Genomic DNA, 25,895 nt, shown 5'->3' with positions numbered 1-25,895 from the left:
CACTGATTGAGCATCATTTATGTACAACCTTGCTGCACACAGAAGTACATATAGGTAGTGATATCCTTACTATATGCTTCCCTGGGTGTCCTCTCCTTGCAGTCCATGTTTTCGCTTGTGTTATATACCATAAAAACCTAAAACATTAAAAAAAAATTTTTTATGTCCTTGAGGTTTATGATGCAATTTTTCAGTTGAATTAATGAATATATAGTGTTTTTAAAGTGGCTGTCAGACAATAAATTGAAGATATAATCTTTATGAAACACCCACATCGACTGCATTAGAATTTCCTTTAAAAAAGGATAGTACTGACGCAGCTCCTAGCAGATGAAGCGCATGGAGCTGAAAAAGAATATGGCGGTGTCAGCATGGGACCGCTTCAGGCAAGTATAACTACCCGCCACTGCAACATCATTGCAGAGGTCAGATGTGGGGTCTTTAATAAATATGCAAAGACTCCTAAAGGTGGTAGAGTGGCTTTAAAATGTAGCAGACCCATACAATGTGTTAGGCAAGAGATTAATTAGAACTATTTATTAAGAAAAATGAATAGGCTGATAGGACTCAAACAATTTATGACAGTGAAAGGTCTTAACATGAAAGGGGTGCAATTTTTATGTACAATGAAAATAAACTGACTGGATGTGGTGCATGTTTTTGACAAGATACATTACAATTGTCATTGTTACTCCTGAACATACAGGATTATTCTTATAATACATATAGTACAAAACTATTGTTTACAATTGTAAACACATACATATATAACAAACTATATTTAAAAAAAAAAAAAAAGCTCTCATTTTGTTACATAATTTCTCACAGAGAAACTACAATAAAGAGCAGTATTTCACAACTACGTTTGTGTAGCATCATAAGAAACACCACGTGCCTTCATCTGTCTTCGAGCCAAGGCTTCTTGCTTCTTCCGCTCAATTTCTTCCATTGAACATTTCTTATTTCTATCTTCGGAAACAAACACTGGAAAAAAAATAAATAATTAAACCGGACCAGTAATTTTTTTCTTCTTCACCAATTCTGAGAAAAACAATCACAAATGTCTTCTATATTTACATTTTTATTTCAGAAAATAATGTATAGAAAAGAAACACTTTAATTAATTGAGTGATGCAGAAGTCCAGATTTTATTTATTTGACCAAAATGTTGGTGGTGCGAGGCCCAACACATACATTTATAAACTATAATTGTTATCCAAAGTATTTTTCTAGTTTAATTTAGCTACCGAGTTGCCAAATCAGACTCGTTTCTTTCTCCAATTCAAATGCACATTGCTTCAACCAATCTGTCCCACTAACCGTTGTACCCCAACCTCCCCACAGGTCCTACTCTCATAATCTCTCAAACATCTTATGCACATTTATTTTAATAACCAAACTTAGTTCTCAAACCCTGTTGTATCTAAAGTGCTCTCTCTCGTTCCATCCCTTTCTCTCTAATCTGTTGTGGTCATTCTGTCACATGCATCTCTTTCCTCCTTACTTAATCTTGCCCTCCAAATGTAATTTGTCTTTTCAGTAGTCAAACGGTCATGGTCTTTCCCCTATCTACACCATTCTCTCACTTCTCCAAATCTCACCTCCCACTCCTGGTTTCCTTCATATTATGTAATATGTAATTCCTCACTACATCTACTCTTTTCATTCATTCTCCCATTTTTAATAAAAAAAAAACTAAGACAAAAAAAAAAAAACACTTTCCACTCCACGTTTTATTCCATTTCATACCAAAGCCCTACTAATTCCACTGCCCTTTTACGCATGCCTCTCCCTATTGTCTTCCTTATTCCATCCACTTATTTCCTACATATGTAAATCAAGCCAGTGGAATAAATAGTAAATAGTAATATATAGATTTTAACAATCTGTTGCTGTGTACTGCATAATACAGCAATCATTTAAAAAAAAAAAAAAAAAAAAAAAAAAGAGCTTGCCTTCAGAGAGAAATAACAAATACACCAAAAAGAAGGATAGCCCATTAAAGACATTTCCAGAGGAATCAAACTGTTCATCTTCAATCAACCAAATCAAAAGCATAACAGTGAAATATGGGTTTACCGTAAGATAAGCTAACTAGAAAAGTGTTTTCTTACACATACCTTTTGAGGACTGGAACAAAGACTCTGAGAGATGTCTTTTCAAAGAGGGCTGATGATGCGAGGCAATACTGGATTGTGAAAAGTTGCTACTTTGTGTTGTATTTTTACCTAAACCACAAAGATTAGTGTCTTTAGCAGTGTTCACTTGAGTTTCTGAATTGTTTGAACATACAACAGAAGCCTGTGAAGGCTTGATACGTGTAAAAGTGAACTTAGCAGGAGCCAATGAATTCATCACGCTCTGTGACCTTACTGTAGTTTGTAAAACCTGTTCCTTAGAGATTACTTTAAGGTAATCACTTTGCCCTCCAGTAGGTACAGAGGTTGATCTACGTAACATTGCAGAAACTTGGTTATCCCTTTTTAAGGAGTTTTTAGCCTTTTCCAAACTTCCAAATGTCGTGGATCCAGAGAGGGAAGTAGTTAAAATATTTGATGATCTGTTAGAAGTCACAGCACTTGCATTACATTTATTTGTAACACTGCCACTGTTTGCACTGGAAGAAGTACTATTGATTCCACCACTGCTTCGATTATTTAACTGCCCTTGATCGGTTTTATTCTCTCTTGGGTTTGTGCTACTGTTCAAGCTTAAAACACTATGATGTTTATCATCATTATTTTCTACTTGAGCTTGAGTTAATCTTTCAACATCATCACATACTTGATACAGTAAGTCATCATCATCATCCTCTTCATTTGTCTCCCAAAGACTATCTGATTCACAAAACATATCAAGTATTTCATCTGAGAATTTGGGATCTTCCCACTCATCAACTTGATCAAAACTTTTAGTAGTTGTATTTGGAGGTTTTGGTACCAGTGCTTGGGGAGCATTGTTTGCTGGAGGCCTATTTTTTTGTTGAGAACTAGATGGCTGTAAATTAAAACCAGCTGAATTTGTATTATTCTTATAAGTCTTATTTCTAAAGGTGAGGCCGGATTCAACCGTAGGAGTAATATTGCTAATGTTAGCAACGGATAGCTCTGAATTTATTTGAGATTTTAAGGGTATTCTTGTAACTGTACGGGAAGTTGAATTTGTAGTGCACCTTTCGTTACTATTATCAGTTTTGTGCAACATATTTGCTTTTTCAGGCATGTTTGTACAGATGATTTCTGAATCCTTTCTGTGTTCATTTAAATTTCGAGGAACAAACTTAAAATTATTCAGTTTATTGGAAGTTGATTTAGTGTTCACACATTTAATACCGTCAGAGATTTGTGCATTAAGAGAATCTTTATTAGAATGGCATGGTTTCCCAGATGATGGGTTTTGCTTAGGGGTAGCAATCAAACTAGGATTTTGAGTAATTTGCATAACAAAAGAGTCATCTTCAAGAAAATCTGCCCCCCAGTCATCTTCAAAGTCATCTTGGTTTAAATGTTCCACAGTTTCTTTGGGTCTAGAGGAATATTTTTGCTGATAGTTGGCATTCTTTACAGGAGTCTGAAACATGTTTGAATTTAATTTATTTAATATAGTTTCTTTTGAACATGTAGGTTTTTCACAAAGTTTGCCTTGATCCTTAGGGAGATTTTTAACTATACTGGCCTCTGTATTTAGGCCAGTGAAGCTGCTAGTAGATATGTCAGATAAACCCTGGCTCAATTGTCCACTGTACTTCTGTGTAGAAGAATCAAAGAGTGCATTAAGGTCTGCCTCAGCCATTTGATCCACAGATGTTTGACTGTCCCTGCGTGGGGATAGACAGACAACCAAGCTCTGGCTAACAGATTTTAAATCATGTGCTATGTCTTCTTCAGGAATGTTGTCCAGACCTGTCTCAAGCTCACTGTTCTGGGCAATTTCTAAGTCGCTAATTTTATTATTGGATTGTCCAATGTGATAATTTTGGTCTTGATGAACAGTTTCAACCAAATTTCTGTCAAATTGTTTAGCTAGCTGCATGAGCTCATCCTCGGTATGTATGATTTTAGACCTTAATAAAAACAGAAAAAAAAAAAAAAGTTATTTAAGAAACAAAAAAGAAAAAAACAAACAAAAAAAAAAAAACACACCTCAAACATCCCCACCACCCAAACATTTAAGGTATTCTTAAAGAAAATAAACTTTGATGAAGCTATTCTAGGATCAGCAGTGCCTCAGGTAAATATGTTTTCCACAGGAATGGCAATGTTGGTTATCAGTGTGTATCAAAAAAACACAAGATAAGGGAAAATCAGTCTATATGAGGTTTAGTTCAATGCTGAGTGATAATGGTGTAGAAAAAGAAAAAATGGCACTGAAATAAAATGTCCCAAAAAAATTGAATTGCAGAGTAATCTAAATGTAGAAAACAATACTTGCCTAGTCAGTTTATTTCTAGCTCTGGCCACTACAGGAGTAGACGGAATGGCATCTTCTCCAATCCACATCTTTAGGTATGCTGCATTAGGATTAGATGGTTTCTCATTCTTCAAATAAACACAAAATAAGAAGCTCAGTTCTGAAAAAAGAAACATTTTCACAAAATCTAGAATAAACTAGATGTAGAGGAATAAAGCCTCATATTTTAATAGAATTGTAGCTTTTACTGCTGTTGGTATCGGCTCTTCAGGGTTACCCGGCTAAACTCCTCCCCTCTACACCACAGGGCTGATGCTGCCTGGTTCATTTCTACTTCCGGTTCAAAAGATCATTAACACAGACTGCCTAAAACTCCAAACAAGCTGATCTGGGCCTACTGTGGCTCCCACGCCGATCAGACCAAGTTTTTCCCTGCTCCAACAACTCCCACCCTGCTGTTCCAGTCACATGCGGTCAGAGACTCCCACGCCGATCGGACCAAGTTCTCCCTGCTCCAACAACTCCCATCACGCTGTTCCAGCCACATGCAGTCAGAGACTCCCACGCCGATCGGACCAAGTTCTCCCTGCTCAAACAACTCCAATCACGCTGTTCCAGCCACACGCAGTCAGAGACTACTCACCTCCTCTCCAGAACTGGCCATTAATTCCCGCCGGTACTATGAGACCCCTTACCGGCTTCCCGGGCCTTTTCCTGGACCAAACCTCCGTGTCCACCAAGTCTGGGTACTTTCCAGCCGCAATTTTCACTACGCATATTGCATTACCATCATATATCGCATATGTCTTATTTTATCACTCATGGACTTGGTACTGTTTTGAGGCAGTCATCACGTTCACATTTGTTACCATGTGTTATGGCCAATCTGTATACTTGCTCCCATGATAGGTATATTACTTACTTGGCGGACGACCACCTATTCGCTAAACCTTTTTGTAACACGCCACACTCCTATGTTCAGTATATGTATCATCATGTTGCCTGGGACAAACCCTAGTGTACCAGGCTTTACCATACCATCATATGTTCCCCTTGACTCGACGTCAAAATAATCACGTATTGTGCAAAAGGTTATTTACTCATCGCTGCTATATTCTACTCAAGCAAGTTAATCATCCTAACCGACCCTTGCTATTAAGGCATAATATCACCAAACCTACAGCAACTCCACTCTAACTGTTCTATGTTACATCAGCCAACGCTGGCATGCAGTTCGTCCACCAGGCGGTAACACAGGCCCACGCCCGAGGATCCTTAATTCACCACAAATACACCCCCCTTCCCATGCTGGCACGACCATAATTAAATATTCTAAGTCCTACCGGGATAGCTCAAAAGTGCCCTCATAGCTTGGTATTCCATATCCCCCTATATGTATTTTAGCTACAGAAGTCACAGGACGAATTAGCAGTCACTCATGACTGCCTATCCCCCATTATTGTCATAGTATTGGTTAAACACTTCCCATGGTCTCTGGTAGTGGCCTAGGATCCTCACCCTACTCACTTATAGGGATATTTGATTTATGTCCTATGAATCTTGTACCCACCATCGTAGGGCCAGGATTCTAACAACTATGTTCTCAGGTTACCAATTCATAGGCCAGCCTCAAGAACAACCACCCCAATTATACAGGCGTATTTCGTTCACAGTAAGTCAAGCCCATTTCTAGTTCCAACTTGCCTCCCACCATCATTTCCCTTTAGGTTCTCCAATATCATTCCTCTGGCAATGAAACCACATTCTACCCCAAGCAAGGTATGTTTAGCCACCTCGCTACTACCCATCACCCGTCCCATTCACGGATCCGGTATGTCAACTGACGGCCTGGTTCCCAGCTATGCCAGTAACTAGCCTCATCGTTATCAATTCCGTGAGGCCAACACCCATCTTTATCCGCATATGGAGGTATACGCCCCTCGGCCTAACACATAGCCAAAGCCTCACATCAACCTCTCCAGGTTACGAGTTAGGGCCTCACCCACCATGGCCTCTTATATTGACTCTTTTTACAGTCCCCGAGAGGCCAACGTTCTTGCCACACCTTTCAGTGGCCCCTGCCCACAAGGCCAAATCACATGAAGTCAAACAGTTGATATCCACTCTACTTGCCTCCATACATAACATCAACGATGGACTACAGAGACTGGAATCTCCACAGGCACTGACGCACATCCCAGCCACAGGACTCCCAAATCCCTCTCATGGTTATGTTATCTTTCAAATCCCGCCCCTAGCACATCAGTTTACATTATTACTCCCTCGTGCTGTGTGTCCCTGACCATACGCAAAGACCTCTGGAAAGGTTAATTTTAGTCTCCTTACTGATTGCCTCCCACGATGTCTTAGAGTACAAGTCTTACTACTACAATGATCTGTACGTCGTTCTATACACCAGAATCCCAGACTCGATCAAACTCACTATCCCAGAATTCATCCTAGCATTCAGATTTTCGTGACGTAAGTGGCTCTACTTCTCCTCGCCATAGAGAAGGTTTGCATTGACAACCTGGAGTTTTACCTCTAAGCACACCCATTCCGTCACTCAGTCGACTTCTACATCAAGGTTTCCACACACCAGTTCCACACAGGTCTGGTCACACTCCTGTCCGGTATTCACGAGTGTCAGAACCTTCAGTCCGCATTAATAGATCCCGCAACACAATCACGTTGCTTAAGAAGGTATTTGACAACCATATTAATTACCCACCCCTAGCCTCAACTTATTGATTTCCTCTAAGGAATTCTCCCAGCACTATGCCAACGTGGTTGACCGGAGCTTGGGTGGACAAGACAGACATTTCCCTATGCCTCCAAGCTTCTACCTATTCAGCCATCCCGAGGGCATGTTTGTGGCATTTTATGGAGGGATTGTCATGACTTTCCCACACGTGTAACTTTTAGAGCAAAGAGTAACCCCAAGCTGTTTGTCTTATTTGCTAACACTCAATATTAGCGAATGTCCTGCAGTCACCCGTTATCTTAGATAACTTCCCCGTGATAGAACGCCCTCACTCCGCTCTGGTTAGTATTCACAAGACGATGGTACTTTTCCTCACTATGGGTTCCACTTTATTTCCCCACCGCTGAGTCTTCTTCCCACTGACAGTTGCATTCTGGCACTAGTTGTAAGCAGACCTACACATCTGGCTCAGGTTCATACCACACTGGAATAGGAGACCAGGTTATTCCCGCCATTTCTCATTTACATGGACCAATGTGTTCGCACACACTGATTTCACAGCGAATTTAATGACTTTTGGTTCTGAGATGCCTGTCCAGTTGAAACTCTTGGTAAGAGAGGAAAAAAAAACAAAACAAAAAAAAAACTTTCCATTCCTCGTCAACATTTCTTTGCAATCTACCCCATAGTGGCCACCTTCAAGGCCTGGGGAGTAGTGATGTCCCGAACAGTTCGCCGGCGAACATAGCGTGTTTGAGGTCACGAACACGTGCGATGTTCGGTCCGCCCCCTATTCGTCATCATTGAGTAAACTTTGACCCTGTACCTCACAGTCAGCAGACACATTCCAGCCAATCAGCAGCAGACCCTCCCACCTCCATGACGGTTCCCGGCGAACTGTTCGGGACATCACTACTGGGGAGGTATGAGTGGATAGGGGAACCTGTTAAGTGCTTCTCTGACAATAAAGCAGCTGGCTATACCCACATTCCATGGCTTAATCCTGCACTAACTCGCCTCATGACATTTGGCAGATTTCTGGATTGAGCTGCCCTCTCTGATTATACAATAGAGATCACCTTTACAACAAGTTTACCACCGATTACCATAATACCGATATTCGTTCACTAGTCATCATTGTGACACTCCTCTCCTTTTTGCCCACACAATTTAAAAAATCTCTTTTAACACTACAAAACTTACTTGGCTGGAATACACCACCATATCTTAAGTGCCTATCCTAGTACCAAACAGTTCACATCCTCTTACCATATGTAATACGTAGGGACATAAGGACTATCCTGCGGACAAAGTTATTACTCACTGGACCAAATCTCAATATGCCCCTATTTAACTGCAGGGAAAACCACTCACTACAGCTAAATTCATAATGTACCTCAGAACCCTCTTTCTAGACGGGGACTCAACCCCAATGCCTTTTCGAGGCATTCCTCCAGAATCAGGGCAGTATCAGCTGCTTCCAGACAAATGTCCCTGATCACACCATAAACATTAGGACGCTGTAAATCCACAGTATATTACTAGATACATACCACAACCAGAGCTAGCGTCGAGTAGGACAAGCCTTTACGAATCTTGCAACGTAAAGATGTGTAACAAGGTATCTTATTCAACTTTTTGCCCTCTTATTACAGGCCTACCCGATACGTCGGTTTTGGCACACCACAACCGACTTGCTCATATATCTAACTTATCATGTATATGGCTTTTGTCCCAGGTTACCCGGCTATTTAAACTCAGGCCCCCCTACACCACAGTGCTGATGCAGTCTGGTTCATCCCTCCCACCTCTCCCCTTATACATATTACTAATACAGGCCTACCCGATACGTCGGTTTCGGCACACCACAACCGACTTGCTCATGTATACGGCTTTTGTCCCTGACATACATACATACATACATACATACATCTCTCTATCTTTCTGCCAACATATAAAATGTGTTATACATATGAGCACTTACAGGATCATAAATTACATTGCATTACACAAATATAAAGTGAATGGAATAAATGGTAAAAACAGAAGAAGCAGAGAATAGTGGATACAACACAACATCGATTTATTCACTAAACTCCGCATTATAGTTAACTTAAATCTGAATGGCAACATCTATATCTCCCAATTCGGATATTGTCAGTTTGGCTATTTTTGACTGAATTTCTCAATTCACATTTAAAGTCAAAGTTTAGTGCGCATAAACCACAAGTGTATATCATACAATTTATTCAAAGCCTCTTCAAAATATAATCCTTTACTTGTGCACCACAGAACACAGATTTTCTACAGAAAAGTAGTTTTCAATACCAAACCTGTTAAATTCTGCTTTTAAACACTGAATGTGCAGGTATGTTAGAAGACTGTTTGTCATGTGCATTACAAAATACAAATAATGATGCCAAACAAATATCCCCGTAAATATTTTCCTGAGGGACAGAAGCATTACGCTAGCCAATGTTTACTATGAATGAATAATTTATATGTTCAATGCAGATGTGCTGCTTCTTTATAACGTTCCTCTTAAAAATAACTAAAAACAAAGCAAAATGACTGAAAGAAAAGAGACAACTTCCAGTGTTAGAAAAGAGAATCCTTCACTGGAGTTGGTAAGGTTGCAGGGTATAAGGGCATAACCCAAGGGATATAATATAGAAAATGAAGAGACTGGAAAACGGGATTACAGAGAGGTCCTCCCAGTTAACAGTCCCTATACCCAGAAAAGAGCTGTTCATTAGTCTAAGCCTAAGGCAACCAATTGCCAGTATAGAACATAGGTGAAATATATGAAATTTTAATAAATTCCAATTTTATTAGTTCCTCTTGAGGAGAATAGAATGAAATAAACGAAGAAATATAGTGACAAAAAGTGTATAAACAGTGAAAAAATATATACAGTATAAAGGAACCATCTAGTTTCCTGCTATCTACATAGTGTGTGCAGCACACCAAAATGCTCTTTGATTGATGAACTGAAATAGGTATAGATTGTTGCTAATATGTGCAACAATGTCTCATTAATCAGTTGGTTCGCGGTGAGTAAGAGGAGTTACAGAATAAATTTAAAAATAAAGTAACCTCAATAAAGTAGGACAAATATATATGTCCCTATAAGGTATAGTACTTAGCAACAAGGCAGAGTCTTACAAGGGGTTGGGGGTGTATAATGGAGATAAAGAAGTGAGGTGGCAATAGTATCTTTGCTAGCAGTGTAGTCGAGATATAAGCCAATAAAACACTTCTGCAGTTCCTAGTAAAGGTTCCACCCACTACCCTAGTACCCCAATACAGCAGTATAGCAATTTAGCTCTGGCATAACAGGCACAAAAACGGCGGTCAAAACGAGCCACAATGCCACTAACCTCCTGCAAGGGGGCCCATCGGACTGGGAAGACCGGCCCGAACCGAGTGATACCGGACACCGCAACGGCAACATGGGGCTTACCGCGGGAGGCAGCGGAGAAAGGCGGCCGCCTTCCCGCAAGTCGCACACAGCCACCTGTGAGCATGGAACACTCCCTCCCCCCCCCTATGGACCGGTGGGGGACAACCCGGTCCCCGCCAACAGTGGAACCCTACGCCCGGCACCCTCCGACTATGCCCGCCACCATTCCAAGCAAGGCGGGCGGTGGGGCCTCAAATGGCGGAAGCATATGGCGCAGCACCACAAGACACATACAAGCCTGCTGGGTCAGACGCTACATCCCGGTTTCCACCGGGAGCGCTAACTCACACGCGACTAAGGGGACAAACCGCAAGCACAGGCCTGCAACAAAACGGCCCTGTCAACATGGCGGAAGAAGCATGGCTCCCACACTCAAGAGACACTCACCCGGCTGGACAGGCACTTTAAAAAATTCTGGCTGCAACTACAACGCAAATTCTACCCACCCGCATCACCACTGTGGCAGACGGGCTGTCCCGCCCCTCAACCAGCGAATACCCACCGTTTGGTGAGGAGACCACCTCCCAAGCGCCCAGCTCCGAAAACGGGGAAAATCCTACCAAAGCAGCGGACCAAGCATCATGCCTCACACGGCGACAAAGCGACACCACGGAAACCACTCAGAGGACTCCACATACAGTCACAACCACAGCTTGAGCCAAAGCCTGGGACCCTAAAAGTCAAGAGACTCAGACAGCATTCCCCAAACCTCCTCCGACTACTCCACACAGTCTCTACTCCTCTCTCAACCATGCCGCTGGACTTCCCTGTAACACAAATGACTATGCGGCTGCACACTCCACGGAGCACTGCCGGAACCGACCTCCGAAACGGAGACCGCAAGCCCGGGGGCTACAATGGGAAGAATGGTTGTGACAAAGCCCAAGACCTGCCAGCGCTGGGTATCAGATGAAGTGCCCTTCACACTGCCTCACATGGGTATTTTTAGCACGCACTGCTCTCCCGACAGCCAAATACCCAGTCTCAGTAATCTAAGGCTTGTCCCACACAGACTATGCGCCCAAGCATGCTCATACCAGCACTAACCTGTCATTGCAAAGTTATTTGAGTTGAAACTTGTTCCCAGAGCTTAAACACTCTGCAGCAGAGCATTAACATGTCTAGAGAGACTAACGATGTGACTCTGTAATGTAGGCAAATCTTAGTACTGCTAACCGCTATCTAACCTATAGACCTCCTAGCCTATACACTCACAGCACGACTACCATGTGCACCATATTTTAATCAGCTACTGCTAAACTGCAAAACAGGTTCAAACATTATAACTACGCTAGCATAGCAAATCTAGCACTGACGAGCAACTACTAACTTATTTTATTTCATGGTTTTCTATTTTATTTCATTGTATTCTAGTTAAGCTTACGCTATCACTTTAGGATGTTTAATCGATATGCCTAGAAATTATAAAATTGTGTGACTTATGCCACTGTCTAACTGATATGAACCTTGAAATACGCTGTTGTGGCGTCCGTTGATAACTTGTAACCAACTGCACAACAAAAATAAAGAATAAAAAAAAAAATTAAAAAAAAAAAAAAATCAGAGAAACCAAAGAACAGATGCTACTACTCGGAATGTGAGATCAAAAGAATGGAAACTTAACTTTTTGCTTATTATAAAATGTTACAATTCACCTATCGTCTTAGTTTCTAAAAATAAGAATCAAACCGCAGCAAACACTTGTTCAACCCTGTACTATGATACATACAATCATATCTCAATAATTTCACAGACATTGGTCTTTACTTTATCATGCTATGTGTCAGCTGTTTTCTATTTTTACATATTTTTTTCCTGGCAAAGGATACTTTATTAAAATAAGCTACTGCATGCCAGACAATTCTCTACACAAAAAGACACTGTTGTGTCTGTCACCTAGGATTCCAAAAGTGCATTACAGAAAGCAACAAATAAATTACCAAACCATATTTCATTGAAAAGTAAGTTTTTATTAACACCAAACGAGTGGACCTCTGGGGTTTTTCGCAAGCATAGCATTTTCACATACAGGGTACACAGTTTTTCAAGTAAATCTGATGCTGTGGCTCCATCTACCTGTTGCTGTGCCATGAATCAAACTATACAGTCACTGTATAAATAATCTGACAGTCTAAAAAAAACAAAATTGATAGTAAGTTACCTGAGGAGCAATTCTATTAACAATGTCTGAAATGTCGACAGCACATTTGGGGGCTGGTTGCCTGCGTCTTCCATTTTCTAGAAAATAAAGAAAAAAATGGTAAATAGTACTTATCACAATACAAATTTTAGACATTTTTTTTTTTTTTTTTTTTTTTTAAATACAGAGCAGTAAACCTGTGTTCATTAAGGCTTATTGCTAGTCATGTTTGAACAATAGCATTTATTACACATGCATTAGTCCTATTAACACATACTTTTTCTGCTGGAGTGACAGTCCCATAAGACAAACAAGGCAGTACCAAATTTATTGCCCTGTTTTTGGTATAAAACGCCTAATGCTGTAAAACATTCACATTAAGCCCTTTTAAAATTGAGTACAAAATTAAGCACATCAATTTTAAATCCCAATTTTTTGCAGAAATCAATCACTATACAACGTTTGTCAGAAGCAGCAGTAAACTTGTTTCATATATATATTAGCGATAAGAAACAATTAGCAACATTGGAATTAGACATCTACAAAATGTAGTGTTTCCTTGAACTTGTAACTCCAACCCACTATTAAAACAGCTCAAAACTATAACCTTGTCATCATCAATAGGCTGCAAGGCAAAATACATTTATCTTTAAGCCGTCCACAAAGAGCAACATGGATTAATATAATGGAAGGGAAGGCTGTGTCTTATATTTCCAGAAAACATGAAAATTGCTAGTGATTAAAAAAAATAATAATAATGCAGACCTGTGCATACATCTTTTAACCTATTTGACAAACTAACTACTGTGAAACACATAAATGCATAGTGAAACTTTCATCCCCCACCCTCTCCAAAAAAAGTTACCTAATTTAAAGGACGTTGGAGATTGAGAATCCCAAAATATTTCATGCTGCTGTTCTGCATCATTTGAAGGAGAATTGAAAGTAGACCATGATTTGCTTTTTGATAATCGTTTTGGAGTTTTCTTGTTTATGCATAATTCTACTGGGAAGTTTGAGAAAGGAAACAGTCAGTGTATTGATATTTCTACTTAAAAACACTACATATGAAAAAAAAAATGTATAAAAAAAAAACACCTTATAAAACAATAGTTTATTATAACAAGCAAAATATCAGCTTGGTAATGGAATTCTAGAAAGGTCCTATTTTCTCCACGGCAACAATTCACTTCTGACACCAACATAAGGAAGACCTTCCGCTTTCTTATTTTCCCATTTAAAATATTTTGTGTGGGATGTCAGGATGCAGCCAACCTGAATCAAAGTAAAACTGTTTGGCACCAGAGAAACAAGAAATGCTTCTTGTCACTGTCTATAAAAGCGTTATATAGTTTGACTACTTTTAAATGGGAAGGGGGCTTGGATGCCAAGGCTCTCCTAGGACCATAACCAATGCAGTGTGTTGTGATTGAAATAGTTCTTGGAATGTTCTTTCAAGATTTATGTTCAAATTTATTATGCCCTATATTCTATTTTGGGGACCATATAACAGCAGATAGATTAAATATTTTAAATAATTTTGCTCTTGATTATAGATGCATGACACCTGGAGTGCATATATAAAATCACATATAAAAAAAGGTTTTATTTAGGCTATGAAGCCATCTAAAATTTTCCCCCCTAACAGAAATGGCTTACATTCAAAAGGGTGACTTTTGTCACTCTTTGGAAATGTTTTGGAAGGTGGGTGGACTGAAGCACTTATTAACCCCTTAAGGACCAAGCTTCTGGAATAAAAGGGAATCATGACGTGTCACACATGTCATGTGTCCTTAAGGGGTTAAAGGACCACTATAGCTTAATGAAGTGGTCTAGGTGTCAGGTCCATCCAGAGTTAACCCTGCCTGCTGTAAACAGTTTCAGAGAAACTGCTATGTTTACATATGGGTAAATCCAGCCTCTAGTGGCTGTCTCATTGACAGTCGCTAGAGGAGCTTCTCACTCTGATTTTCACAGTGAGAAGACGCCAGCGTCCATTGGAAAGCACTGAGAATGCTTTCCTATGGACTGACTGAATGTGCAGGACGAGAGTCCCCAGCGCCGAGGTAGCCCAACGCTGGAGAAAGGTAAGAATGTAACCCTTTCCTCCCCCTTCAGCCAGACGGGAGGGGGGCCTATTAACACTATAGTGCCAGGAAAACGAGTTTGTTTTCCTGGCACTATAGTGGTCCTTTAAGGCTATTACCACAGTGAAAAGTTGCTTAGCACAGCACATTACATATATGTGCTATAAGTAATAGATGGGCCATTACACTAAGGCACCTCTGCATTATAGGGTGCCCATGGAGAGTGAAGTTTTATAATTTTCTTTATTCCTCTCTGATTCGACCGTGTGCAAAGATGTGCCTGCTGGCAGCTTATGAACTCATTGGTTATTTACCACCAAGTGGGTGACAACTTGTGTCGATTCAACAATAATTCAATCTGGCATAAAGTTGATGCAAAGTAGCAATTAATACATTTTCAGCCAAACTAAGGGAACTGAAATTCTTATTTTATTTAACCAGATTTGCTTCTGGGCCTAATCTACTAAACATAATACTTTCCCAAAAGGTGCACAGACAGCATTTTATTTTTAATTATTTGAGTATTATTGTGTGTTAATAACATGGGTGTATTTGCAATTCTTTTCAGTCTTCCCTTGTAACTCCTATGGCATACCTTCCCTTAGCCCATGTTGCTCTCCCTTGCTGATCAACACTAGTACAAAATACAAGAATATATTTATATACACATAAATGTGCTTATAGTTCAACACAATAAGAACTAAGGAAATTATGCTAAAGATGAATTATAAAACACCATAGCTACTACAACTCATTGTTAGGTTTATGATGGAATGGATCTTAAGGTCATATCAAACAAGAGGTAAGACAACTGCAGAAGATAGGCGTGCTTTTCCAGAAATGTTTGCACCACGTTAAGTGAATAAACCTAAATCAGCCGGGAGGAATGGGTTTGTGCACGTAAAAAAAAAAAAAAAAAAGAAACAAAGAGACCCATTTGCACACAATATAGGATCACTAAAAAAAAACGATTCAAGCATTAACCCCTTAAGGACACATGGCATGTGTGACATGTCATGATTCCCTTTTATTCCAGAAGTTTGGACCTTAAGGGGTTAAACACGTGTTCCAATCAGAAGTAAAACGCAATTAAGTTTGTCAGACAAAAATTGTTGAAGCTAGGGTCTCATGTGTTATATACTAAACTAGAGAATTTTTAATAGAAATTTACATTTTATCCTATGATAGCCAAATTGCATTTCTTTTCCCCATAACAGCTATTAAAGCCCAAAATGATTTACTATAAATTAATGTGTCATTATATTGTATGTGTCCTTATGGAAAAAAGCTGAGGGAAACGTAATGAGAATGCACGGAGAGCACCACGCATGCATTAGGCCTTCCCTATAGGAAAGCATTAATGCAATGCTTTCCTGTGGGGGATTTGAAGATGCTGGACATCCAACGTCACTTCAAAGTAGTTAAACTGTGTGAATCGAGGAAGTGCTTCTAATGGCTGTCTCGTAGACAATCACTAGAGGCAGGCTTAACCCTGCAATATAAACATTGCAGTTTATCTGAAACTGCAATGTTTTATGTTTCAGGGACAAGGGACACTGCACCAAGATTAAAACATTGCTCAATGAAACGTGTCACACCTTCCAGCCAATCAATAAGACAGATGATTCTGTTACTTCTTGGTAGTGTAGCCCTGTGAAGGTAAACTCAAGAGTCAGTCAATTGCCTAGAGCTCTTGCCTTGCGAAAAAGTCAACCTTGAGAAATCTATGACCGTTTTAATTTTCTTTGTTTGTCTGGCTATTATTCAAAAGGCAGACCGTCACCATCTGGGTAGCATCCAAGTTGTAAGGAAATCAGTTTGCCAGTGGATATTGTAGAGCCACAATTGTAACTGAGAAGGGGCAGAGCATTTTAAAATGAATGTGTCAATTATTATATCCATCAAAAAGATGTAATTAGTGACTGCATTTCTCATTGCTTTTTATTATCCACTATAGCGCCACTGCAACTAGTGTGATCCTGGTTTGGGAGTGTTACACCGATGTCAATTTGCCTGCCACCTTTTATATGAATGGACCTGTTTGGGAAACACAACATCACCTCTCCAATCAAGCTGACAGGTTTGGCATATTCCCAGATAATCTGTGTGGCAGTAGAGTGACACCATTCTGTTGCAATATGCACAAGCAACGCATGACACACCTGTAGACTCACATTCATCAGCAAATAATCTGATCACACATAGGTTCTGCTACCTCTGAATCTGTGCTCACCTGCTTTTTACTTGTGAATCAACTGCATACATGCAATAGTGTCAGTATAGGGATATATGCCAATAAACTGACAGGCAGGGGGTGGGGCCGGTTTATATTTTTTTGTGAAATCTTTACATTGCAAGCAATTTGACAAGCACAATGTACAGTAGTACTTTGCATTACTGCAATTCTCTAATACAGTACTTTTCAATTATATGCAGATTACGAATTTCTACTATTTTAATATAATCAATACATACAGTGGTAGATTTCTATTTTTACATTACTTTGTCTTGTGCACACTTCATATTTATAATGTATGATAGTATAACCATGATTTAAAGGACCACTCTAGTGCCAGGAAAACACTCGTTTTCCTGGTACTAGAGTGTCCTGAGGGTGCCCCCACCCTCAGGGTCCCCCTCCCGCCCGGCTCTGGAAAGGGGAAAAAAAAAAAAAAAAAAAAAAAAAAAAAAAAAACTTACCTTTTTCCAGCGGTGGGCAGAGAACTCTCCTCCTCTTCTCCTCCCCGTCGGCTGAATGCGCACGCGCGGCAAGAGCTGCGCGCATTCAGCCGGTCACATAGGAAAGCATTCATAATGCTTTCCTATGGACGCTTGCGTGCTCTCACTGTGATTTTCACAGTGAGAATCACGCAAGCGCCTCTAGCGGCTGTCAGTGAGACAGCCACTAGAGGAAATAGGGGAAGGCTTAACCCATTCACAAACATAGCAGTTTCTCTGAAACTGCTATGCTTATGAAAAAATGGGTTAACCCTAGAAGGACCTGGCACCCAGACCACTTCATTAAGCTGAAGTGGTCTGGGTGCCTAGAGTGGTCCTTTAAAGGTTTTTATATCCACTAACAAAATAAACAAAGTTTGTAATTCGCTTTACAGTGGTGATGTTGTACATATTCCCTGTATTAGTGAGATATGCTTACACAGATGTAATTTAAAGCTCTTTGAAATGACATCAAGTCATGCGAGGTATGAAAACTGCACTTTAAATACTCTGGTCTCCACAAGTGACCTGATTTCATATGTACAGGGTGACATAAATGCCATCTGATCAGTATAACTACACTATTGCAATGTAACAGGACCAACATATCGGTCAGCCTTGTTGCCTGCAATCAGAGTGACATCACATCACTCTGTTCCTATACTCCCTAGCTCGTGCAAGAGGCACCAGCTACGGAGTTTCCATAGCAACCAGAGTGCATGTGTGATGTGGTGGCTATGGGTGGAGAGCAGAGGGACCTGCTGTGGGAGGTCTTTTCTGCTCTCCCTTGCCAGTCAATGCCTCAACAATGACCCACAACTGGGAGAAAACCCTATTTTCAAACAAGTTTTTCTCCTAATTTATACATTTGCTAGCACAATATCCAAATAAAATCTTATGCTCAATCTAAAGAGTTTAAATCGTTTGGGGCTTTTAACAGTTGTCTGTAAAACCCCTGTGAGATAGTCAGTTTATTCCTCCAAAAGCATACTCACTCATAACATAAAACGAGCAAACCTACTCTGTAAGCTTATAATGGCCATACTGCAGCTACTCTCCATTTACACAGTCAAGTTTAACAAATCCAGCAGCATGTCACAGTCTGTCTCTTATTTTGGGGAGGAGACAGAAAGCTCATGCCAAGTTGTGCAGAAGCCAATACAGACCATTCCAGCTGGTTCATTGACAGCTTTGAGGGACAGCATTAGTGCTGTAGTAATTTAAAAAAAAACAAAAAATCTTCTATAGATTAAAAGGGACACTAGTCACCAAAACAACTTCAGATTAATGAAGCAATTTTGGAATATAGATCAAAACCCTGCAGCCTCACTGCTAAATTGTCTGCCATTTAAGAGTTAAATCTCTTTAACTACCATCCTGCATAAAACCAATATAACATGGTCTATGGATCACTTAACAACCTTTGTGGCCCACATGTGATTGACAAACATATGTATATTGTTATGTTAATAGCACAGTGTGTTAATTTTAACACCTGCTGTGTCAGTATAGGGATCTGAATGACAGGTTCATGCCAAGAACTTGGAGACCAAGCTCCCTTCTAACACGGATTTCCACGTATCCTGTGTACTATCTGCAATGTGTACAGGCTCCCAGCCAGCAATGTAATCCCAGCCCCTCACACACACACACACACACACACACACACACACACACACACACACACACACAGGCTGGTTATTGGCATCCATAGGGTAACTGGGGGGTCACAGGGCCCTCACCCTCTTCTTTCTGCGGTCTGGGTACAGAGCCGGTTTGGGTGGCTGGCTGGCCCCCTCGAGGCCTCCCGCTCCGGCTGAGTTTCCCACCGGCCTTGCTCGGGGTCTCCCTGCAGCTCCCTCTCTCCGCCTCCTCCTCCCGCTCATTGTCCACCCGAGGTTTCGCCCGGGACCTGTCAGTGGGCGGTTTCCTGCGGCTCATTGTTTTTCCTCGGTGCCCGCTTTCATCTTAGGCCGGCGTGTCCGTTAACCGAGCAAGCGCTATGGCGTGTCCGGTAACCGTAACTTCTCACACACACCCGGCCGCCATCTTGCTGACAGAGAGCATCGCGCTCATTGGCTGGACGAGAGACGTCCTCCCACATTGGACGGCTTGAACGGCGGAGTGACGTCACGCCGTCGGCGCAGAGCTGTCTGAGAAGTGTGGGAAGTCTGACAGTTTCCCTTAGTAAGGAGAGGCTGAGCTCGTGAACCAATCAGGAGCCTACTCTGAACTGAGCACTACTGAGCACAGATCATATGGCTAGGAATACATAGGTTATTATATATTATTATAGAACACATATTATATGGCTTGGAATACATAGGTTATTATATCTATAAATATCATAATAATAATATTATTATAGAACACATATGGCTTGGAATACATAGGTTATTATATATTATTATAGAACACATATTATATGGCTTGGAATACATAGGTTACTATATCTATAAATATAATAATAATAATAATAATATTATAGAACAGATATGGCTTGGAATACATAGGTTATTATATATTATTATACAACACATATATGGCTTGTAATACATAAGTTATTATATAATATTATAGAACATATATGGTATGGAATACATTGGTTATTATATATTATTATAGAACACATATTATATGGTATGGAATACATAGGTTATTATATATTATTATAGAACACATATTATATGGCTTGTAATACATAAGTTATTATATATTATTATAGAGCACATATTATATGGCTTGGAATACATAGGTTATTCTATATTATAGAACACATATTATATGGCTTGTAATACACAAGTTATTATATATTATTATAGAGCACATATTATATAGTTTTGAATACATAGGTTATTATATATTATTATAGAACACATATTATATGGCTTGTAATACGCAAGTTATTATATATTATTATAGAGCACATATTATATAGTTTTGAATACATAGGTTATTATATATTATTATAGAACACATATTGTATGGCTTGGAATACATAGGTCTTTATATATTATTATAGAGCACATATATGGCTTGGAATACATAGGTTATTATATATTATTATAGAGCACATATATGGCTTGTAATACATAAGTTAATATATATTATTATAGAGCACATATTATATAGTTTTGAATACATAGGTTATTATATTTAATTATAGAGCACATATTATTTGGCTTGGAATACATAGGTTATTATATTATCTTATAAAAGTTATACTTGTAAAAATTTGCTGCCTAAAATATGAGTGGTATTAGCCCCTTTGTGAGTGAGTTGTTTTTTTTTACCAGTTCCCCTGAGTTAATGTCAAGCAATTATTAAACTTTTGTTATAATTTCATAATTTTCACTTTTTATTTACACTCATTCATGTAATATATTGTCCTTCAAATGAGAACTATCACATCTTTCAGAACAGCCCAGTGGCCAACATAAAAGTTAAATATTGATTTAAAAAAAAAAAAAAATATTTCTTTATAGTTTATTCATTTTAATTTACAAGCCCTGCAAAATATCTAAATTAATTTACTCTGATAAATTGCATTGCTGGAAAAAATGCAGAGTGCATATGTGCTTGGGATGTGCATTGGCAAAACATTTGGTTCGGTTTGGAAGTTCACTTCGGAACTGCCGAATGTCATCACTTCAGGAACTTTGGCACTTCGGACATTCGTAAGCATCCGGATGTCTGAATGACCTGAAATTTGTACGAATGTACATTCGGAACAAAACTAATTGCACATGTCTACTTTATATATCCTATCCTATATAATAATTTTCTAAGTATATTTGTCCGATGCAGTCATGCGCAGTAGAGACTGCGCGAGACTGCATGGGACAAACGTCTCATGCCAGGAGGTGAGGGAGCAAAGTATTTACTGTGCACGTCCTTCAGGGTCCGCTAGCAGACGCGATGTGACGCGTACAGTATATGATGTCATTGCACAAAAGGAATTAGCTTATTGGTCAAGATTCCTGTCATCATTCATGTAATTTCCCCTCCCTCTCTCTTGTTTTGCCTCTTTTCAGAAATCCGAATCACTCCGGAGCTTCGGCACTTCCAAACTACCGAACTTCATTACTTCGGGAATGGCATGAAATTTGTACGAATGTACATTTGGAACAAAACAAATCGCACATCTAATATGTGCATTTACAGAAATTCAGCAGAAGTAAGTACGTTTTTCACTTACTTCTCCTGCCTTATAAAACTGCAAATAACACTGCAATAGTATTTAATGGCGTGGAAGAACATAAAAAAAAAAAAAAGAACAAAAAAAAATGTGTTTCTAAGTATTTGAGACTAATTAAGTGTAATAGAGCAGGGAAGGGAGTTCCATAGTAATGGTGCAGCCCTAAAGAAGTGTTGATGGTCAAAGTCAGAGGTACAGGTACAGGTACAAATAGAGGATAGATGCAGATCTTCCGCAAAGCGCTGGGCTCTGGTGGGACATACTTGTATATTAGTAAGGGTAAGTGGACAGGAGCAGTGTTATTTGCAAGAAAGGCCCTATATTTCAAGTTAGGCCGCTTGTAAGGACTGATAGAGGGTGTAGACATTGGAGGAAGCTGAGAGCGACTAAGACCAACAAGAAGCAGATTGCAGTAGTCAAGGTGGTAGACTATGTGAACAAAATAAGAAAGCAAATATATATATCACTGGGCTTAACATAAAAAACTCCAGTGGGGCTAACACTCTTGTAAGCATTTAAAGCAGAGTCAGAGACAGGCCGAGATCAAGGAACACAGAATAACGGCAGAATGATAAAGTTCATAGTTCTCTTGCTGCCCTTCTGTCTTCTCATATCCAGGCGAACACCGTGCGCTGATCTTCACTTCCCCATAATGCTGCACAGCGTTCTCCTCGACTCCAGAGGGCAGCGAGACATATATGAAGAACTAAAAGAACGCATCGTGGCAGCCACAGGTAAATTGAAAGTCATTTTGCAAGATTTATTTCAAATATTTGAGTAAAAAAATATGCAGTCACTTAATTGCCTATTGTGGAATTGTTCTAAGTGGATTAATAAATGTTAAAATCAGTTCTCAAGTCACCAAGTTGGGAGGTTTAGTGGCTAGAGCCTATAGTTTCAGATACAATTGTACTGAATCTTCCATTGACCACAAATTGCTTAAGCTACAAAAATATGACATGGAGGGAAATTCGCTGTCAGGACGTGTCAGCTGTTTTCCTGCAATCTGATGGACAGACTTATTCATTCAGAGCTCTGAGAAGAAACTCATAATGTAAATACTTCCTCACCGTGTACCAGAGGTGACATCAGCCTGAAAACTGGCATTTTCCCTAGCAGGCATGTAAAGAGAGGTTGAGTGGGGAAGGTGTGCATGCCATTATCTCCTCCCCAGTACACCACACGCTTGGCAGTCATAGTGGGCCATCGATGATATTTCTCTAAACTCCACAGGCCACCGAGATTATATAATCTCTCTGAAATTCTCTCTTGTGTATAAAAACTGATCTTAATCTTAAAATAAGCAGTAGAATAATGGGATTTTCATATATGTAATCTAGCAAAGCAAAATTAACTTTGTAGCATCCTTAGAATTATTTAGCAGGATGTGTATTCTCCTTTCTAGCACTTTTGCTCTTTTATGTGTCCTATCACATAAACAATGTCAGTCTCTTTCTCTTCCTGATAGACAAACATTGTATGATTAAAGGAACAGTTTATGTTCCGTAACTGCTTCATCTCATTGAAGTGGTGATAGTGTCTGGAGTCCACTGGCACTGTCCTTTCATTCAGTTTTAAATGTTTTAATGCTAAATGAGTGTTAGCTGGCCAATTTCAGCCTATCACAGTGCCTGTAGCTGAGATATATTGGTATGGCTTGAAGGAAGAGTGTAATATCTGCCTTAACCAGTGGGGGCCAAGTTGTGTGTGGCGAGGGACCTGTTCTGCCATCACGGGAGTACAGGCAATACGCCTGTAAGGGGCCTAGGCCTGGCCTCCATACTATAAATGTGTATACATATATCTTTACAGCTGTGGGGATGGGAGATCAAAGATCTCCCTTCCCACTCTATTGCACTCTTGCATTCTAAGAAAGAGGAAGCCCGGATGGCTGTCTGTATCATTCCACGCCGGGCCCTCCCTCTCTCGCATGTCTGGCTGTCAGAGGAACACTCCGACACTGTATTCTATCAGGACTCATTAAAGAGCCTAGGCAGCCAACAGAGCGCAAACAATACTCCCTGGACCACTAGGGAATGCCTTGTGGTGTCTCCTCCCCCTGCCTCTTACCTAAAAAAAAAAAAAAAAGAAAACATTGCCCATATATTACAGCCCCTATCCCACCTCACAAAGGCAGGCAGACATTGCTGGCGCTATATAAATAATAAAATAATAATAATGTATGTGTATGTAATAGATATAGTGTGTGTGTGTTTGTGTAAGGGATGCAGTGTGTGTGAATGGAGGGTGCAGTGTGTGTTTGTGTGAGGAATGCAGTGTGTGTATGGACCACACACACTGCATTCCTCACACAAACACACACTGCACCCTCCATTCACACACACTGCATCCCTTACACAAACACACACACACTATATCTATTACATACACATACATTATTATTATTTTATTATTTATATAGCGCCAGCACTGTACAATGGCTGGACTAACAGACACGTAATTTACTGCATCCTCTAAAAACACACTGCACCTTCTATACATACATACCCTTACAGAATCCTTACACAAACAATTACAATTATTTATATAGTGCCAACATATTCCACAGCATTGTACAATAGGAAACAAAACAGATATTCAATTCTAACAAAACATGTATAACATACAGGAAGAGTAGGTTCCCAGCCCAAACTAGCTTACAATCTACACACTGCATCCACTACACACATACTGCATTGCTTACAAATAGACACACTGCATTTACTATACAAACTGCATCCCTTACACACACACACACTACATCTCCTATATATACACACACTGCATCCACTAGACACACACACACACACACACTATATCCCCTACATGCACTGCATTACCTGTACGCATACACTACATTCCCTTAACATAGACATACCTTACAAACACTAACTACATCCCCTACCACAGCTCTTAGTGTCTGCAAGATGATGGTGGAATAGGAGGCGGGCCCTGTAGGGTAGTTGGACTTGTGGTAGGCCGGGCCCTGTGGGCAAATTTGTGCAGGCTCCAGTAGTCAGACCTTGGGCTGTCTAAGGGGCCCCAAGCTTTCTGATGGCAGCCTTTCCAGTGATTCTCATACAGAGTTAAACTTGAAAATGGTTTAACACTGAATGGAGGGACGGTGCCAGAGGACCCCAGGCTCTATAACCAATTCAATGAGATTAAATTATTATAGTGCCTACAAAAAAGGATTTGTTCCAGTGTTCTTCCCTGTCAGGACTTTGTGTTTTTGGCCCTCCAGGATAAGGGCACCAGTCAAAACAGCCCAGTAATCCAATCAAAGTCCTGCAGTTCCATTATGCAACAAGATGTTGGGTATGCAACATTTTTCTACCCATTGTAGTTTGGTATTGATGCTCTCTACATATTCCTTTTCTTATTTTATATCTGAGGAGATAGAATTGATGTTACGTTTTATATACAAACATTCTTGCTAAAGGAGACACACAGAAAAATACAGTGTCTATCTTTTGTGCCTCACTTCAAGAGATTTGATCAGCATGAGTACCCTGTTTTTTATCATTAAATTTAATGTTTTATCATTAAATGATTTTAGTGATAATTAATAAACTATGAAAGACTCTTCTTTTTTGTGCTTCTTTATTTAGATTCATACAAGGTTATTCATTAAACTGAGAATTCAAACAAATCGCAATCTGAATGGCAAAAACCTGGCAAAAATAGCTAACCCGCAAAAAAAATTCCAACTCATGTATAGTCATAGATTGGCTATTTCACCAATTCAATTCACCACAATCTAGAGTGTGATGGATAACCTTGAATTTCACTAAACACAGCATTTTTGTAGTAATGATGTATAATAGAGAATGTACATACCAGGGGAGATCCGGGGGGATCTCAAAAAATGTGCTGAAAAACTCGGCTTATACTCGAGTATATACGGTAATTTAGAATGTCTTATCTCCTGCTCTGTTAATACCTTTGCAGAAGCCTCTTGTGTGTGATTACAGAGCAGGAGATTAAAACTTCTAAAGGAAGTTAACATCTCATTGAAAGTGTAACCATTTTTTCCATGCAGGATGCGTGGAACTCGGCTTATACTCGAGTCAATAGTCTCTATTATGGCAATTTGCATTGCCATAATACAGACAGGGGCTGTGGGGGCTGGCAGAGCTGTAACTTACCTTTCCTGCAGCTCCTGTCAGCTCTCT

General features: G+C 39.8%; 1 protein-coding gene across 2 annotated transcripts; it reads right to left on the bottom strand.

Annotated features, from left to right (window-relative positions):
- Window positions 1-522: 522 nt before the first annotated feature.
- Window positions 523-19,601, bottom strand: ETAA1 (ETAA1 activator of ATR kinase). 2 transcript variants are annotated; one of them, XM_063443788.1, is made up of 6 exons: window positions 19,265-19,601; window positions 13,583-13,723; window positions 12,739-12,815; window positions 4,432-4,538; window positions 2,121-4,063; window positions 523-984 (listed from the first exon to the last, which is right to left on the bottom strand). In XM_063443788.1, the coding sequence occupies exons 1-6, from the start codon at window positions 19,461-19,463 to the stop codon at window positions 860-862; spliced, it is 2,592 nt and encodes an 863-aa protein (XP_063299858.1). In that variant the 5' UTR covers window positions 19,464-19,601; the 3' UTR covers window positions 523-859. The 2 variants fall into 2 exon arrangements, with proteins under 2 accessions (XP_063299858.1, XP_063299859.1); XM_063443789.1 differs by having other exon boundaries at window positions 13,583-13,720.
- Window positions 19,602-25,895: the final 6,294 nt, after the last annotated feature.

This window comes from Pelobates fuscus, chromosome 2 (assembly GCF_036172605.1).
Source record: "Pelobates fuscus isolate aPelFus1 chromosome 2, aPelFus1.pri, whole genome shotgun sequence".
Lineage (NCBI taxonomy): Eukaryota > Metazoa > Chordata > Amphibia > Anura > Pelobatidae > Pelobates > Pelobates fuscus.
Note: the sequence above shows the minus strand (reverse complement) of the source record. Positions and strands in the feature narration are given on the sequence as shown.

Bases quoted from the DNA above. Each gene is read 5' to 3' on its own strand.
- ETAA1 (XM_063443788.1), bottom strand. From the start codon at position 19,463: ATGAGCCGCAGGAAACCGCCCACTGACAGGTCCCGGGCGAAACCTCGG. The intron at 13,724-19,264 runs GTGAGGGCCCTG...CAAACTTCCCAG, and splicing joins CAGACCGCAGAAAGAAGAGG to TAGAATTATGCATAAACAAG. The intron at 4,064-4,431 runs GCAAGTATTGTT...GTTTTTATTAAG, and splicing joins GCTAGAAATAAACTGACTAG to GTCTAAAATCATACATACCG.